The sequence below is a fragment of the Vigna umbellata genome, chromosome 1 (assembly GCF_029865625.1).
Source record: "Vigna umbellata cultivar VRB3 chromosome 1, Vumbellata_1.0, whole genome shotgun sequence".
Classification (NCBI taxonomy): domain Eukaryota; kingdom Viridiplantae; phylum Streptophyta; class Magnoliopsida; order Fabales; family Fabaceae; genus Vigna; species Vigna umbellata.
Genome location: NC_142165.1, coordinates 50,852,002 through 50,869,083, shown reverse-complemented (window position 1 = coordinate 50,869,083; position 17,082 = coordinate 50,852,002). Strand labels below are relative to the sequence as shown.

At 36.8% G+C, this 17,082-nt stretch overlaps 3 protein-coding genes across 4 annotated transcripts; 2 read left to right on the top strand and 1 right to left on the bottom strand.

Annotated features, from left to right (window-relative positions):
• Positions 1-4,471: 4,471 nt before the first annotated feature.
• LOC124845992 (uncharacterized) lies at positions 4,472-8,633 on the top strand. The gene is made up of 13 exons (XM_047323202.2): positions 4,472-4,776; positions 4,855-4,950; positions 5,027-5,104; positions 5,767-5,847; positions 5,930-6,149; positions 6,230-6,288; positions 6,670-6,719; positions 6,807-6,894; positions 6,986-7,246; positions 7,342-7,434; positions 7,530-7,634; positions 7,817-7,933; positions 8,010-8,633. Exons 1-13 carry the CDS (start codon positions 4,711-4,713, stop codon positions 8,073-8,075), a joined length of 1,380 nt encoding a protein of 459 aa, XP_047179158.1. The 5' UTR covers positions 4,472-4,710; the 3' UTR covers positions 8,076-8,633.
• A 1,881-nt stretch (positions 8,634-10,514) lies between these two features.
• On the bottom strand, positions 10,515-12,732 carry LOC148205667 (uncharacterized). Its single transcript, XM_088104974.1, has 3 exons — positions 11,902-12,732; positions 11,767-11,818; positions 10,515-11,149 (listed from the first exon to the last, which is right to left on the bottom strand). The coding sequence occupies exons 1-3, from the start codon at positions 12,730-12,732 to the stop codon at positions 10,515-10,517; spliced, it is 1,518 nt and encodes a 505-aa protein (XP_087961100.1).
• Positions 12,733-14,767: 2,035 nt separating this feature from the next.
• On the top strand, positions 14,768-17,008 carry LOC148205666 (pentatricopeptide repeat-containing protein At5g44230-like). 2 transcript variants are annotated; one of them, XM_088103659.1, is made up of 2 exons: positions 14,768-16,775; positions 16,869-17,008. In XM_088103659.1, exon 1 carries the CDS (start codon positions 14,832-14,834, stop codon positions 16,683-16,685), a length of 1,854 nt encoding a protein of 617 aa, XP_087959785.1. In that variant the 5' UTR covers positions 14,768-14,831; the 3' UTR covers positions 16,686-16,775; positions 16,869-17,008. The 2 variants fall into 2 exon arrangements, with proteins under 2 accessions (XP_087959785.1, XP_087959786.1); XM_088103660.1 differs by having other exon boundaries at positions 14,768-16,764; positions 16,869-17,007.
• The last annotated feature ends 74 nt before the right edge of the window (positions 17,009-17,082 follow it).

The window sequence follows — 17,082 nt, the reverse complement described above, 5'->3', positions numbered from 1 at the left end:
AACAGCGAAGGAAAGGGGAAAAATCACTTACCGGTCCAAATGAAAATATAATCGGGTCAAAAGGAAACCCTTGGTGTGGTGAACGCCTGAGCACCTTCAAATCCAAGATTGAATGGTTCAGTGAATGGAAATTTTTAGAGAGAAGGCAGAGAAAATTTAAGACAAAAGAGTTTTAGAGAGAGAGAACTCAAGCAAATGAATCAAACTTCTGAGAAGTCTTTCCTAAGGCTAAGTTATCCTTGGTTTGATGGGCTTGGCTGCCTCAAGACCCAATGACTCCTTTATATTATTACAGCCCTCTCATAAATTTTACTGATTTATTATTTTTACTGGAAGTTCTCTTCACAATATTTATTTTAGAGATATTAAATTTTCTCTTATCTTTTACTTCTCTTTATCCAAATAATTCAAGAAAAATATATTTTTTGTTTTATTTTTTCTTCTCTTTAAAAAGTAGACAAAGTATTGATTCCTCTGTATGGCAAAATGATATGTTTACTTGAACTATTAAAAATGTATTCTATTATATACTAATGTAGAGTAATATATATATTTTTTTTAAATTAATTGTTACATTTATAAAAAAACGTGTGAATTGTATACTAATTCCACATATTATATTAAAAATTATAACTTATAAAAGCAATGTGTTTTTTAGTGTGAACATCATCATATTCAGGACAAATGTTTCATTAAATATAAGTGACAGAAAAATTAGACAAGACACAAATACCTAGATATTTAATACGAGAAAGTTACACTATGCAATGAAAAAAAAAATAACATGGTAAATATACAGGACCTGAATATTTTAAGATGAGAATGGTGTTATAAATAATATACTATTAAAATATAATGAGTATTGGAATGAAAATAATATACTAAAAAACAAAATATTATGAATATTTTGTTTGAAATAAAATAAAGAAACGATTCTATCAAAATCGAGGAAGATTGATGGGAAAATTATTTATGACAATATTCTTCAGAGTACTTAAGTTATAACCTAACTTATATTAGGATTAAGTTAGATCAAACTTCTTTTGTAAATAAACTAACACTTCTCTAATTTATTTATTTTTTTGTAGATTAAGTGCAAAATACGAGAGATGACAAACTGTGTTATTTTTACCAACAAATCATGTTTTAAGTTTAAAAACTTAATTAAAATAAAAAATATTCAAAATAAATTAAATGAATACCTAAGATAAAAAAGTCACCTAATTTAACATAAAAACATCTTCGACGAAAAAACCATTTACATTCATATTATAAAGAGGAATATACTAGATTTTCAGAAAAATATTTCCTTATAAATTTAGCGGTAAAGAGGAAAAAACAGTGAAAACATGTCTTAATAAAAAAATTTATAAATAAGAACTTAATATTATCTTCCACCTAAAACATCAAAATTATAATTAAGACATCTGTGTGAGACCCTAGTTAGCAATAATAATCTCTGTCACATCAAGTTAATGCATCCACGTTCACGGTTCAGAAACGTTAAAAGCGCACTTTGCACCGCATGCACGCACACCACGTGTCACGAGAGAAGCTTCCAATTCAGAAGTGGGTGTGCAGGTGTCGGCTTGGGAGACGTTCGTCCAAACGAATGTGGATTGAACAAAAATGGATTTTTCGAAAAACTCTCTCTCTCCTGCACGCACTCTTCATCTTCCTCTGAGCTCAAACCTCCATTTTTCTCCACCTTCTCTCTAGAACCTCCCAACTTCTCTCTACTGTAACTCACCAAGCCTTTCTCCGATCACGTTTCAGCACCGTAGGAGCGTTCGCTGAACTGAGAGCTACACATTGGACCGAACAGTTTCAAGAACTGAAACTGGTAAGTTCTCCTTCAGTAGCTCGTCCTTAGGTTTTCTGGAAACCAGGTTTTTTGGCTGCATGCAAATGTGTAGTCTAAAGGATTTCATTTTTCTGTGGTTAGATTTGTTTTAAGAAGAGTCAAGAGGCATTGAGGGTAGAATAACGTTAGCTGGACGAAACCAAAATCTTGTGTTAGGACGTTTCCTTCATTGATCCGGGTAAGGGAAACTTATGTATTTAATTCATATTTTGTTGTATGATTGAAGATAACGCATGCCTGTTGATGAATGAATGAATGTATGTGTATAGTATGAGTGTAAATGTATGACTGATGAGGAACTAAATGAATAGAGTATATGTTGGCTGTGATGTATGATCATGTTTGATATGTATGATTATGAATGATTAATATGATTTGTATAAAGTCTGGAAATTTATATTGATATGAAACTATAAAGTATGAATTGTATGAGAAATATTGAGTTAAGATAGAAGAACAATCTGAATCATAAATTACTCCCTATGATAAATTACGTTCGTTATCGTACGGTCTTATACCATTCGGTTTTCCTGAAAACGACTTAGAGTAGAATTCTTTCATTTGGGAAGAATTCAGTTTGAGAACGAGCGTCCTCATTTGAATTACTATGTTTGAGCGTTCGGCTCAGCATAGAGAGGTCGTACACCTTAAATTAAAATATACTGAAATAAGTGACGGTCGGTCTTATACCGAACGTTCGTTCTAAATCGCGCTAGGTCTTATACCAAGCGTTCGTCATAAACGGTACTCGGTCTTATACCGAGCATTCGCCCTAAATCGCGCTAGGTCTTATACCAAGCGTTCGTCATAAACGGTACTCGGTCTTATACCGAGCGTTCGTCCCAAATCGCGCTAGATACCAAAAAAAAATCGTCTTATACCAGCGCTCGTATTATTGAATAACCCCTTGAATAAAACAGCGTTCGTTCAAGTATTAAAATATTCACTTTTCCTTACGTTCGTTCAACTACTGGCATCCGTCTTCCGTATGCGAAGTACTACAAAAATAGTTCTAAATACTCTTGACCCTCCATCTTACATTAGATCTGGACTAAGGTCTTCATGATGAAATTTTCTTTAAGTACCAGGGTGCGTCCAAACGAGTCAATTCATTTAACTGACCGAACAGACAGTAACGTTTGTTGTATATTTCCCCGTTTATCCAGTACCTTTCTTTGAACGTTCGTCCTAGTTCTTCAGCGGACTGAACGTTCGTCATTTTATGCTCTTGAATCTAAAGATGTAAATGATGATGAATTATGATAATTTAAAGTGTGAACGCCATATGGAGCGATATTATGATATTGGACTTTGGACGAGCGTTCCAGGGAGGAACGACTCTTACATTTATTGAATATTAAATTTGGTAAAGTATGACTGTGGTTATGCTAATGCTAGCATGGTCCATCCTGATATTCCGTGATACTCATCTTCACGTAGAGGAGAGTAGTTCATGTGTGGGAATGGCAGGAGGTCTTTAGTCCATAAGTTAACATGGGCGACGTAAGAACGGACTAACCTCGAGTGACAGCTGTTGAGTGTATCCCAGTTACTACACCACTCGGGTGCGAGGACGCCTGTAGCTACACGGTTCATACAGTCCGGACGGTCGGTCTAGAATATGTATATATAAAGTTCTATGTTACCTTATGTTAAGTTACATGCTGTATGTATGAATTGAAATGTTAAATATATATGTTGAATGTATGAATTAAATTATATAAGCTTACCCTTTCGTTTTCCTTGTGTTGTCCATTGTATATGTACGTTCGTCCTGTCTTGCAATGATCATCCGTGTGGATGTGAGCAGATGGTGAGGCCACCTTAGAAGATGTGATTGAAGAAGAAAATTTAGTCGAAGTTGAAGTGAAAGCGGAGCAGTAGGACGTCGTCTTTCCTTTTAGTTTAGTCGTTCGCTTTTGAAATGGACGTTCGGTTATTTATTTTGTAAAACCGTTCGTCCTAATCTCTTGTATATGTGCACATTAAGCCGTTCGGTTCTTGAATTGTGCTTTATTAATGTAAAGACTGTTTATTTTACTGTTAATTGTAATTAATTCTGAATTATGGTAATTACTGTATTTTGGGATGTTACACATGTGTGTATTATGTATATAATAACACTAACATTTCAAAATAAATAAAACATGAAAATAAATTATCCATCCATAATTTGAGTTGTCAATGTTATCTAAATCATAAATAATTTATTAACTTCATCAGTAACTTAAAAATTATTCTACCATACCTTTTAATTGATTAAATATGAATTTAATAAAAGCTCAAAAAGAATAAATGTAATAAAATTACATAAAAATTAATTAACTAAACATGTTTTCATGTCTAAATAACTTTTTCATTATTATCGACCTTAATTTTGTATTTATTTTGAATCTGGTGTTTGGAAATTTTTGGTATTATACGATCTATAAAATATTTTTATTATAGGTTTTGCATGTTAAATTATCAAAATCAATGTAATGATAAAACTGAAATACAACAAAAAATAATTCATGGAAGAGTGACATTTTTTTTAGAATAGACAAAAGAAAAATCTGAATATATTATGTAATTAAACCAAAATTAAAGCAGGATGTTTATTCAAGAAAAAAGATAAAAATAAAATAAAAAAGTTGTGTGCAGGGAACAAATTTGGGGCACCAATTAAGGAAGGCGCATTTGACATTAACAGAAGGTGGATTAAAGGCATGTTTGGATTTGGGTTTGGGTTTTGCGAATGACTGAATGAGTTAGCGTTTGTAGAATCCGAAATTTGATTAGGGAAATTGAAACAGAGCCCTCCGAAAACCCCAAAACCCTGTTTGGCTTTGCGTTTCGTTGTGGCCATGGATTTTCAAGTGGTGGTTCTCGGCGGTGGCGTCTCCAAGAAGCTCCTCCCCCTCGTTTCTCAGGTTTCACAACGGAAATGCTTCTAACCAAACAATTTTCCACGCTATATGTTATATAAAAGCGCTTATTTCTTACTGCAGGAGCTTCCGAACGCGTTGCTTCCGGTGGCGAATCGCCCCGTTATCTCTTACGTTCTCGAGTACTTGGAGCTTAGCAACCTCAAAGATCTCATTGTGGTAATTTCATTTTTCGCAATCTTTGGTGTTATTGGAAAGGGTAAATAGTGAAATTGGTGAGGAAATTTAACTGTAGGTGATTGAAGGCGAAGAAGCGGCACTTCGTGTTGGGGCTTGGATTTCAGGGGCTTATGCTGATCGCCTCCATGTTGAGGTAATCGGTTTTTTGGTGTTACCTTTCATTTACTAAACATGATTCATTGTCGCTATGTATCTTGATAGTGACCGTAAGCATAAGGGTACCTAGGTCTTACGTTTTGTTTGGATGAGCTTTTAAATAGTTATAGAGGGAAATTTTGAGATAGTAAAATGGGTAGACTCTTTTTTGGGGAAACTTCACATTAATCACCTACGTTAGAAGGAAACAAAAGATATAATGAATTTAATTTTTCGTGCAAGTTAAAATCGTCAGCTTTGAAGAAGTGAAATGGAAGAGTTTTTGATAAATTAGCTTAAGTATAAGTTATTTGATTCTTGGGAGATGGTGCCTTAATTTGTTTTACCTTCTTATTCTATTCTCTTATTAGTGCTTATTGAGAAGCTTATTTAAAAGGGGTCTTACACTTCTTTAATAAGTTCACATTAACCTATGCACTTTAATTTTTATTGAAGCTCTCTCATCTAACTTCTTCAAAAGCTGAGGTGTACAAGTTGATTTTAACTTGTGGAAGAAGTTTGATTCATTTTTGTTTTTTATTTTCTTCTTTTGTGATTGCTTGTTAAGAAAATGATCTAAATGGTCTTATGTAGTTTTTCCTTAAAAGATTGATAATGCGTAGACATGTGTGATGATTTTTTTGTTTAATAATTGTCCAGGTTGCTGCAGTTCCTGAGGATGTGGGTACAGCAGGTGCAATTCGGGCTATTTCTCATCACCTAACTGCTAAAGACATTTTGGTGGAGTATCCCTCCCTCCCTTGCCTGTGAACTCTGTGATCTAAATAATGTTGTTCTTCATGGCTGTGTTGATTTTCTGCAGGTTGTCAGTGGTGATCTTGTTACGGATGTGCCACTTGGTGCTGTTGCAGCTACTCATAGACGACATGATGCAGTTGTTACTGCTATGCTCTGCTCTGCTCCTGTGAGTGGACCTTCAGAGTCAGTATCTTCTGGTGGGAAAGACAAAACCAAGAAACCTGGCCGCTATGATTTGATAGGGCTGGATCCCACAAAGCAGTTTTTAGTTCACATAGCAACTGGTTAGTTATCTAACTTTTGTTTATATATGGCATGGTATTGTTGTATGTGTGTTCATGTGGAATCTTGCAACATTTTTCAGGAGCAGAAGTTGAGAAGGATCTTCGAATTCAGAAGAGCATACTCCCTGCAGTTGGCCAGGTACTTTTCTTTTCTCGTGTCTGGACCTTCTTAGTTGGTTCCACCTGCCTATAATTTCTTCAGTATTACATGTTTATCATTGTTATGCTGTGAGATTTAACTGTCTATTCTGTAGCAAAACTTTCTACTTTAATTTGCTATGTACTGTTATTGCATCTCTTGTTCAGCACATTGACCAACTTTATTATTGGAGTTGTTTTGTGTTTGTGAAATGGAAATTGGTTATCATGCTTCCAGAGTTAGAAAACTGTTCAATCTGTCAATCTTATAGAAGTAGCATCTTCTGTGAAAATATGAATTGCTCATCTGGTTAATTGAAAATTAAAAACAAGACTTTTGCTATTTCTTATTTCTCTTTATTGTTATTTGTCATTCATGTAGATAGAAATAAGAGCTGATCTGATGGATGCCCACTTGTATGCGTTCAAAAGGTATATTCATTTTCTTTTTAAATTCCTTCCTTGTTCTTTTGTCTTGAATCACTCATTTTTGCATCCTGAAACAAACTTTTGTTGCAGATCAGTTCTACAAGAAGTTCTAGATCAGAAAAGTGCATTTCATAGCTTAAAGCATGATGTATTGCCATATCTAGTCCGGAGCCAACTGGTTAGTTGTTAATGGTTTTTCACGAGATAGTTAGGTATTGTTGAACTTATAAGGATTCTAACCTTGTTCAAATTTTGTTAATGAGAGTTAGAAATCAGAAGTATTATTTAATGGTATGCCACAAGTGGAAGAAAATGGAACTGAAAAGGTTATATCTCAGAGCAATCAACAAATGCTATCTCAAATACTTGCTAATGCATCTGAACCAACCTTTCATCTACGGCATGCACTGGGTTCGTATAGTTCTACTTCTGATCGAAAAACCCACAAATGCTGTGTGTATATTGCTGGAAGCAGCAAGTACTGTGCTCGCTTAAATTCTATACAAGCATACAATGACATAAACCGAGATGTGAGTTTGTTGTTGTTATGGCCTTTATCAGGAACTCGTGATTGTCTTCAATTCTCTGGTTGCTTTGGCATTATTCATTTTTTTTACTGTGACAGGTAATAGGAGAGGCTAGCCATTTATCAGGTTATTCTTTCTCTGCCCAAAACAACATTATCCATCCTTCTGCAGAGCTTGGGGCAAAAACAACTGTAAGTTACTTTAGTGGTCTGATATAGGGTTTCTGGAGCATTATTTTTTGTTCTTTCCATTTTTAGGTTCATATAAATAGTTATGATTTGTGTAGGTTGGACCACATTGTATGTTGGGGGAAGGTTCACAAATGGGTGACAAATGCAGTGTGAAACGGTCTGTCATTGGCCGTCATTGTCGGATAGGTGCCAATGTTAAGGTGGGATGATATATTATTCTTACAAGTTAGCAGGAGGTTACATTTTGGTCTTCTGATTTATCTGTGGCATATGGACTCCAACCCACAATGAGTGATCAGCAACACTGTCTAGCATATTCCTAATGAGTTGTATTCAGTAATGTTAATGCCAAGTTTTCCTGTGACTTGTTTTATGCACGCAGGTTGTTAATTCAGTAGTTATGAATCATGTTTCTATTGGAGACTGTTGTTCAATCCAAGGTTCTGTTATCTGTAGCAATGTACAGCTCCAAGAACGTGCAGTAGTAAAAGATTGTCAAGTAATTTGTTTCGGCTTTTTTCTGACCATATTTTCATGCAATTTGAATCGGAATGTCACATTGCTTGTCTTGGCAGGTTGGAGCAGGTTATGTGGTCACTGCTGGTAGTGAGTGCAAGGGAGAGGTCTTAGCTAAGAAATGAAACTGAGATGTGAGAATCCAGGCTGGGAAATTCATACCAAAGTGACTTATGTTCTGCTTCGTCACTGCTTGGAGCAAATTTTGTGCTTTTTGCTGGCAGCAGTTACAATTTGGTGTTGGCAGGAGGGGCAAAGAAATTCTAATACTTCCGACTTGCATGCGTGTCCTTTGCAGTTTGTTTCGATCGCTATTTGTTTGAAAATGGCTGCAATTGGTCTTGAATATTCATTTGTGTTAATGACTACTAATTATTTCTGCTTCATCACAATTTTCTGCCATTTAATTCAAGTTACAAGGGACTTTCGGTTGGTATCTTACTGCTGAACGAAAGCGGTATAATCCAGAGCCATCAGTTTTGTATTCGAGCAAATGCAGTACTATCGACGTATTTCTTTGGGCTTTTTTGCATTTTTGTTTTTGTTAGAGATCTAGTGATAATAACGTTAACTTGAATTTGGTACCTGCTTTGTAAGAATATATTTAAGCTCAACTTTTTTCCTCCCTATTTTTCTCTGGGATTGGAATGATGAGAGGTGTGCTAGTGTTTCCAGATACTAAATGGTCTCTAGAGAATTACGAGTCTCGTTGAAACCGTTACTTCTATTTTTGTGCTTATAAGTGATTTTGCCAGACGAAATGGGTCTGGTGGATTTGGATTTTCGTTCTGTTTGGTGTTAACATCAGATGTTCTCATTAATAAATTTCTATACCGTTCATTAACTTTATTAATCCACGTTGGAATGAAAACTAATTAAGACTATCAAAGAAGAATGAATGAGGAACGTAAACGTAATGAATGATTAAGATTTAAGAAAAATACCACTTCTATTATGCTGATTTTCTTTATAGAGTACCCTTAATAACGTGTTCCAGATTGTTTTTACTGCAAAAATACGTTTAGCAAAAAGGGGAAATAACGTGTTTGGTTAACATAATTTCATGAAATGAATCTCTATGTTTGAATATATCTTGGCGGAAAGTGTTTTTATAGATAAAGGAAGACTTTAAAAAATCATTTATAGAATATTTATAATAATGAAACAACGGTAAGTGATATAAAAGTATCAATGTCTTATTTATAATTAAAGTAAGGATATGTTAATATAAAGGTTTAAACCCTTGTCCTCAATTTTGTATGAAAATCTCAGTTCGGCCCTAGTTTTTTCATCTGTCTCAATTGGGTCATATTCTTTTGTAAAAATGAACACATTTTACCCTAACTGTTAACTGGTCTCAGACAACGTTAAATTGATATGAGTTGTATTTTTTCTTTTATCGACGTGGCATTGTGCACTAAAATTGAATGTGTCTTGTGTTTTATCCAGGTGGCCTACCAAGCCCTAACATTTAAGGGCATCCCCTCTCATCCAAAGTATATTTTTGTCTTGGGGAAGAAGAGGAGGTTCGTCTTTCGTCTTTGCGAAGCACACCTACTGTCTTACGTCTTGGGCAAGCACTGTGGTGTTGAGGTGGTGGTAAGGATGTCTCGTTCATCTTCCTCTTGCAAATGTTTGGGTTCGGCCATGCAACACAGTAGTGGCAGTGTTAGGAGGTTGGGTGCAAAACCAACATGCTTCTGCGGTCACAATGCAGTGTTCCGTATTGCGAGAACCCCTAAAAACAAGGAAAAAAAATTCTGGGGTTGCCCTAACTTCAAGGTTAGTTTGATATAACCATAAATCTCTGTCTATTTATTTGGGTTTTGACGAAGGAGTGTGTGTTCTTGTTGAACAGGGTGGGAGTGGAGAATTGGTTGGTTGCAACTTCTTTGAGTGGTGCATTGAAGAAGGAAATGAAGGACATGGGCTGAATGTAGAAGAAAGGACTCGTAGTGTAAGAAATGAAGAATTGGGTGTGATGAGCATGGAAGACAATGTGCTGCAGATGGAAGAAAGATATGGTGAAAAGATCAGACTGGGTTTTATAGAGAAAAGTTTAGTTAAGTTGGATAAGTGGTTGAAATTGTTAGTGGGGATGATGTTTGTCATATTTGTTTTAAATGTAATTGTATTAGCAATGTTGGTGAAACTTGGTTGATGCTGTGTCATCTGTGATCAGAGTTGAAACTTGGCTTATATGTAATGTGTGTTTTATTAATGAAGGTGAGTTATTATAGTGATAATGTGTGTGATTTAATTTGTTTTAATTATATTGTTACTTTAGAAGGGAATAATCATAAAGCAAAATCATGACTAAGTGAAATAATTAGAAACATCATAAAGCAATAAGGTGTAAAGAAGATGAGTGATAACAAAATTGGACAATAATCACTTTCTCATAACCATAAACATTGTCTTACATCATAACAAAAGCTGTTCAAAATGATAAGAACATTGTCTTACATATCCAAAATACATCATAACAGAGTGTGTTCAAAATGATAGAGCAAACATTTGCTACAAAATATAAATAAGTTCAGTACATTAGATCATTCATCACATCATTCATCAGATAAAGGCATAGTTGTTTCGTGAGTAACAGGAACATCTGTTGCTGAAGGTTGGCTGGGTTGTGGTTGTTCAGGACATTGGTCAGTACCAAACATAGTAGACTCTTGAGTTATTGGAACATTTGTTGGTGGAGGTTTGGTGACTTCTACAGATTGGGCAATAGGAACCTCTACTGTTGGAGGTCTTTGTGGACAACCTTTTCTATTGTGTCCAAGTTCTTTGCAGATGGCACATTTTTTCCTCTGCCCACCCTTTCCTAATTCACTGTTATTCTTCTTTAACTCCCAATCCTCCAGTCTTCGTATCTTCTTAGGCCTTCCTGGCATTGTCCTCTTCTTTGGTGGTAATATATCTGAATAGGGTGTGACATCCCAGACATGTTGACCATTGATAGGGTTAATTATTGTGTTGTAAGTCTCTTCATAGGTAGACTTCCTAAACCAGTGCCCAATGTATTCTTCTGCATTTATATTCAAAAATTTCATTGCAGTGATGACATGAGTACAAGGAATGCCAGTAATTGCCCATTTTCTACATGTGCAGTCCATGTTGTCAACATTCACAACAAATTGCTGACCAAATTGTGAAACATGTTTCACTTCAAATAATTTTTCTTTTAAACCACCTGTATTTAATACACAATTCACAACACAATTAGATGGATCAATATAAATGGAAACAAACTTATCATGAATGGAAACATACATCATAAAAGTTACCTTGGTAACCAATATCTAGTTAACCAGGACTCCTTATGAAATCTGTTAAAAACCTTGGGGTAGATTGAACCTTGATATGATGTCATCTTTGTTCTGTTGGCAGCCCATCTCTTCATTATGTAAATCCTAATGTCTTCTAACATGCTAATGATAAGCTTAGACCTACTATCAACTAGCACACTATTAAAGCCCTCACACATGTTGTTCACAAGAGTGTCACATTGTGATATAGAGGTGAATCAAGATCTTGACCAAAACTTGGATAAGTGAATATTACTAGTCAAGTATGTGTGATGGCAAACAAATATTTAAATAATTATAAGACTTAATAATTATAAGACTTCACATACCTAGGTGGGATGGCAAGCAAATATTTAAATGCGTCTAAATTGATGTCTTTAATATTCCTCATTTCAGCCTCCCATTGTTATGGATGTGTGGTTGTTGCTTCCCTCCACATGAGACGTTTAAGGTTTTTTCCAGGAATTTTTTTTTCTGAAGTTTGAATATAAATGTCTAACACAAAATCTTTGTTCTACACTAGGCAGAAGATCTTGGATAGCTGGCAAAAGACCCTGACATATTCAAGATATTTTAATTAACATTTGTTTAATGAAGATATTCAGTTATATGTACAAGATATTGAACATTGACTGACCTTCTGTTGGTCTGAAATAAATGTGCATCCTGCACATACAGGTGCCTCACCAAGGTCCTTAATAAGGTGCTCCAAGAACCAAGTCCAGGAGTCTTTGTTTTCTACCTCAACAACAGCATATGCTATGGGCAACATTTGGTCGTTTCCATCTCTTCCCACTGCTATTAGTAACTCCCCTCCATACTTGCCTTTCAAAGCGCATCCATCCAACCCAATAATAGGTCTACAACAAATGAAGCTATCCTTGCATGCCTTCAAGCATACATAAAATCTTTGGAATATGACCTCACCATTACTGTTATCAACTTTAATTTGTACTGTTGTACCTCGATTTGTTTTCAGCAGCTCATGACCATAATCATGAAGTCTTCTAAATTGATCTTTGAATGACCCTTCAACCTTATCTTTTGCCATGGCTCTTGCCCTAAAAGCCATATTTCTTGAAATTCCTACATTCCATTTCCTAATGACTTTGTCCCTAATGTCCATGACCTTCATTGTAGGGTTTTCTCTCACAGTTTTCTCCATCCTTTGACTCAACCACTTTGAAGTCATCAACTTTACATTGAAATCTCTACTACAGCTGTGAACATCAAACACTTTTCTTAGTTGCCATGCATTGACATCAGTCCTAAAGGAACAATAGGCATACCATTTACAATTTCCTCTTCCACCCAAGCACTTCATAGAAATCCTTTTCTTGTCATTCTTAATAAATTTTAAACTTCTCCCATTACTTAGTGCATAAGTCCTTATGGCATCTGTGAATTCATTTTTCTCAGCAAAATAGGTTCCTGCTTCCCATTTATAACCCTCCAAAGTTTTAGGCATACTAAAAATGGGAAACCTTATCTTATGGACCCATCATTGTCCTCACTATCTGATCCACTAATCAACTCCTCTGATAGCCACTCATTGTCAGACAACCCACAGACATCATCAATACAATCATTATCTGTTGACCGCGAAGACTCAACTAATGCACTGGAAGCTTCTTCTCTCACATTTCCTTTAGAAGTCCTAATGTCCCAATGCACGCTGACATCAATTAGACTTTCTTCACTCACATCTACATCTTCATCGTCAATCTCTGCCTCATGTACATGATCACCCTCACTGTCCTCTACATCATCATCCTCTCCTAAATCCTCTAGCTCAAAATCATGTACATCATGTACCTCAGCTTCCTCTACATGATGGGCCTCACCATCCTCAACCTCAACATCCTGACCATTACCCTCATGGGCATCACCCTCACCCTCAACCATTTTTGTTCCAACATCAGTATGATCCTCACCATCACCCTCATAGGCATCACCCTCACCCTCATGGGCATCACCCTCACCCTCAACCATTTTTGTTCCAACTTCAGTATGATCCTCACCATCACCCTCATGGGCATCCCCCTCACCCTCCATCATTTCTGTTCCAACTTCAGTATGGACCTCACCATCACCCTCATGGGCATCCCCCTCACCCTCCACCATTTATGTTCCAAGTTGACCATCACCAACAACCTCAACCTCCTCCACTTGTGTTGCAACATCACCTTCATCATCAAGATGACCACCAACCCAATCAATCATTTCTATTATTTCCGGTTCCATCATATTATGAACCACATACAAATGAACTTCATCATTTAACCTAGCAATGTTCAGCATATGCATGACACCCCTATCATTAGTTAATAATTCTAACCTATCTGGGTCCACAGACTGACCTCCTAAATCGTACCATAATTCCTTGATGTCCATATGACCTAATTCTTTGACTGAGGCTACTATTCCAAAATAGCTCCATAGGTCTGGATCACAAGACCATTCTGCTCTCTCTTCTTCAAATTTTAACTGCCCATTATCATCACTGACAAAATCTCCACAATGGTGGACCACCACCTTAACACGTTCCTCATCCATATGAATAAGTTGCTTTTATAACCTGTACATTATGGGGGTTAACAAATATTTGGAATATTAAACACTCACTAACTACGGGAACACTCACTCACTAACTAAACACGACACAGACAGGGGGACAGGGAACAAAGTAACATCCCCACTAACGAAACACGCACACACAAGGGATCACTACAACTGATAAACAATTCAACAAACAAAATTCGGGACCACAATGTCTAAACTACAATGTAACAATTCAACATGCAAAATGGGGACCACAAATCATTATAAAAATTGTTACAGACCAAAACAAAAACCCAATTGTCGAATACGCACATGTTCGTAAAAGCAAAAAGACATTTATGCGTTCAAACAGACAACCAAAGACGAAACGAAATACCTTACCTTAGTTCCCGTCAACTATCGGCTGGATTATCTTCGTCTTGTCCAAGATTGCAGTTGGTGATCGTCTTCCGCTTCGTCTCGAAACAAGGAAATGAAATCCTCAATTCCAATTTCAAATCCCTAATTCTGATTTTCTTAAACTGAATAAAAGGTACTAAATAATGTCACATCAACACTATTTATTTAATCAAAACACTCCACGTAAGTCATCAACACACATCACCATATTCTCTGTGCACCACGTGGTCTTAATTTAACGCCGTCTCACACCACTTAACGGTTAGGGTAAAATGTGTTCATTTTTACAAAAAATATGACCCAATTGAGACAAATGAAAAAACAAGAATCGAACCGAGATTTCCATACAAAATTGAGGACTGAAGAGGATTTAAACCTAATATAAATTTTTTTTCAACATTTTCATATAAATGTGTTGATTATTTTTATTTAGTTTAAGACACGAAAGTATAATAATAAATAAATAATTAGTATGTGTTTCTAAATATTATAGAATTTATCTTTCAAAATATATTTTTAAAGTCTCCCTAAGAGAAATTTATGATTGAGTAGGTGAGTGGTGGAAGCAAAGAAGTTTACGAAGGTAGGGGCTGTGGGTAGTCTCGAATGGCAGTGCAAAGGGTTTTGGAGTCAGAAGTGGTGAGAATTGTGGAGAAATGCAGCACTCTTAATCATGCGAAACAAGTTCACGCCCATATCTACGGCAACAACCTCCACCAATGTTCCTACGTAATCACCAAGCTCTTACGCCTCGTCACCTCGCTCACCCATGTGCCGCTCGACTCCTACCCTCGCCTTATCTTCGCACAGGTCCACACCCCAAACCCCTTTCTCTGGACTGCTCTCATTCGCGCCTACGCCGTCCGAGGACCCCTCTCCCAAGCCCTTAGCCTCTTCTGCTCCATGCGCGAACGACACATCACTCCCCTCTCGTTTACCTTCGTAGCTCTCTTTTCCGCTTCCGGTGCCGCTCGCCACATCGGTTTGGGAGTGCAGCTCCACACCCAGACACTCTTGGTTGGTGGGTTCGATTCTGATATGTATGTCCACAACGCTATGATTGATATGTACGTGAAATGTGGGTTTACGCGATGCGCACGCAAGGTGTTCGATGAAATGCCTGAACGGGATGTCGTTTCTTGGACCGGGCTGATTGTTGCTTACGCGAAGAGGGCCGATATGAAGGCTGCGCAGGACTTATTTGATGGGTTGCCTGTGAAGGATATGGTTGCTTGGACTGCGATGGTTACTGGGTATGCGCAGAATGCCTTGCCGGAAAATGCGGTGGAGGTTTTCCAGCGGTTGGTAGACGAGGGTGTCGAGATTGACGAAGTTACCTTGGTTGGTGTTATATCTGCTTGTGCTCAATTGGGTGCGTCTGTTTATGCTAAGTGGATAAGGGACATTGCTGAGAGTTCTGGATTTGGGGATGGAAGTAGTGTCCTTGTGGGGTCAGCCTTGATAGACATGTACTCAAAATGTGGTAATGTGGAGGAGGCATATAATATCTTTAAAGGAATGAGGGAGAGAAATGTGTTTTCTTACAGTTCTATGATTGTGGGGTTTGCTATACATGGTCAAGTTCATGCAGCGATTAAGTTGTTTTATGACATGTTGGAGACTGATGTGAAACCAAACTGTGTAACTTTTGTAGGGGTGCTTACTGCGTGCAGTCATGCTGGCTTGGTAGACCTAGGGCAGCAACTCTTTGCTACTATGGAAAAGTATTATGGTGTTGCTCCAACCCCACAGCTTTATGCATGCATGGCGGATCTTCTTGGTCGAGCTGGATACTTGGAAAAGGTAATACGGCTTGTTGAGACAATGTCTATGAAGCCTGATGGAGCTGTGTGGGGGGCGCTTCTTGGAGCATCATACGTTCATGGGAATCCTGATGTTGCGGAAATTGCTTTCAAGCATTTATTTGAGCTTGAACCTGATAACATGGGGAATTATTTGTTGCTTTCTAATACCTATGCATCTGTTGGAAGATGGGATGATGTGTCTAGGGTCAGGAAATGGATCAAAGAGAAAAATTTGAAAAAAGATCCAGGATGGAGCTGGGTTGAAGCAAAAAATGGAATGATTCACAAGTTCGCTGCTGGTGACTTGAAACATCCACAAATTAATGAGATAAAGAAGGAATTAAATGAACTTTTGAAACGACTAAAGGGTATTGGATATCAGCCAAATCTAAGTTCGGTGCTGTATGATGTTAATGATGATGAAAAAAGGCTGTTACTAATGTCTCACAGCGAAAAACTAGCGTTGGCATTTGGATTGCTGAGTACTGATGCCGGTTCCACCATAAAAATTATGAAGAACCTTAGGATATGTAAGGATTGTCATATTGTAATGTGTGGAGTATCAAGACTTACTGGAAGAAAAATTGTTGTGAGGGATAACACGAGATTCCACCACTTCTTTAATGGGGCCTGCTCTTGTAGAAATTTTTGGTGACAGAGGCTAGTGCCATATGCGGGTGAATATTGACGCATAGGTGTTGGAAGGATAACATAGTGACCTTCTCTCATTTTTGGTAAACTAGAGGTGTCTATAGAGTTGTTTTGTGCCTACCTAGACTAATCTATTATAAAAGGATATTGAAAGTTTAGATAAATTGCTCACCTGTTCATTTTACAGGTTGAATTCATCATTGAGGAGTGTTAAAAATGAAGAGGGAAGGCAGGTGATTCACGTGAAGGTAGTTGGTAGACAAATATTTTACCTTAGGGAATGCAAAAGTTTGTACAGATAGATGATCAATGCAGTTATGTGGAAACACTTAAGAATTAAACTGTAAAATAATTCTAGAAGGCTTGATTGATCCCTCTCATAATATTCTATTTATAGAATA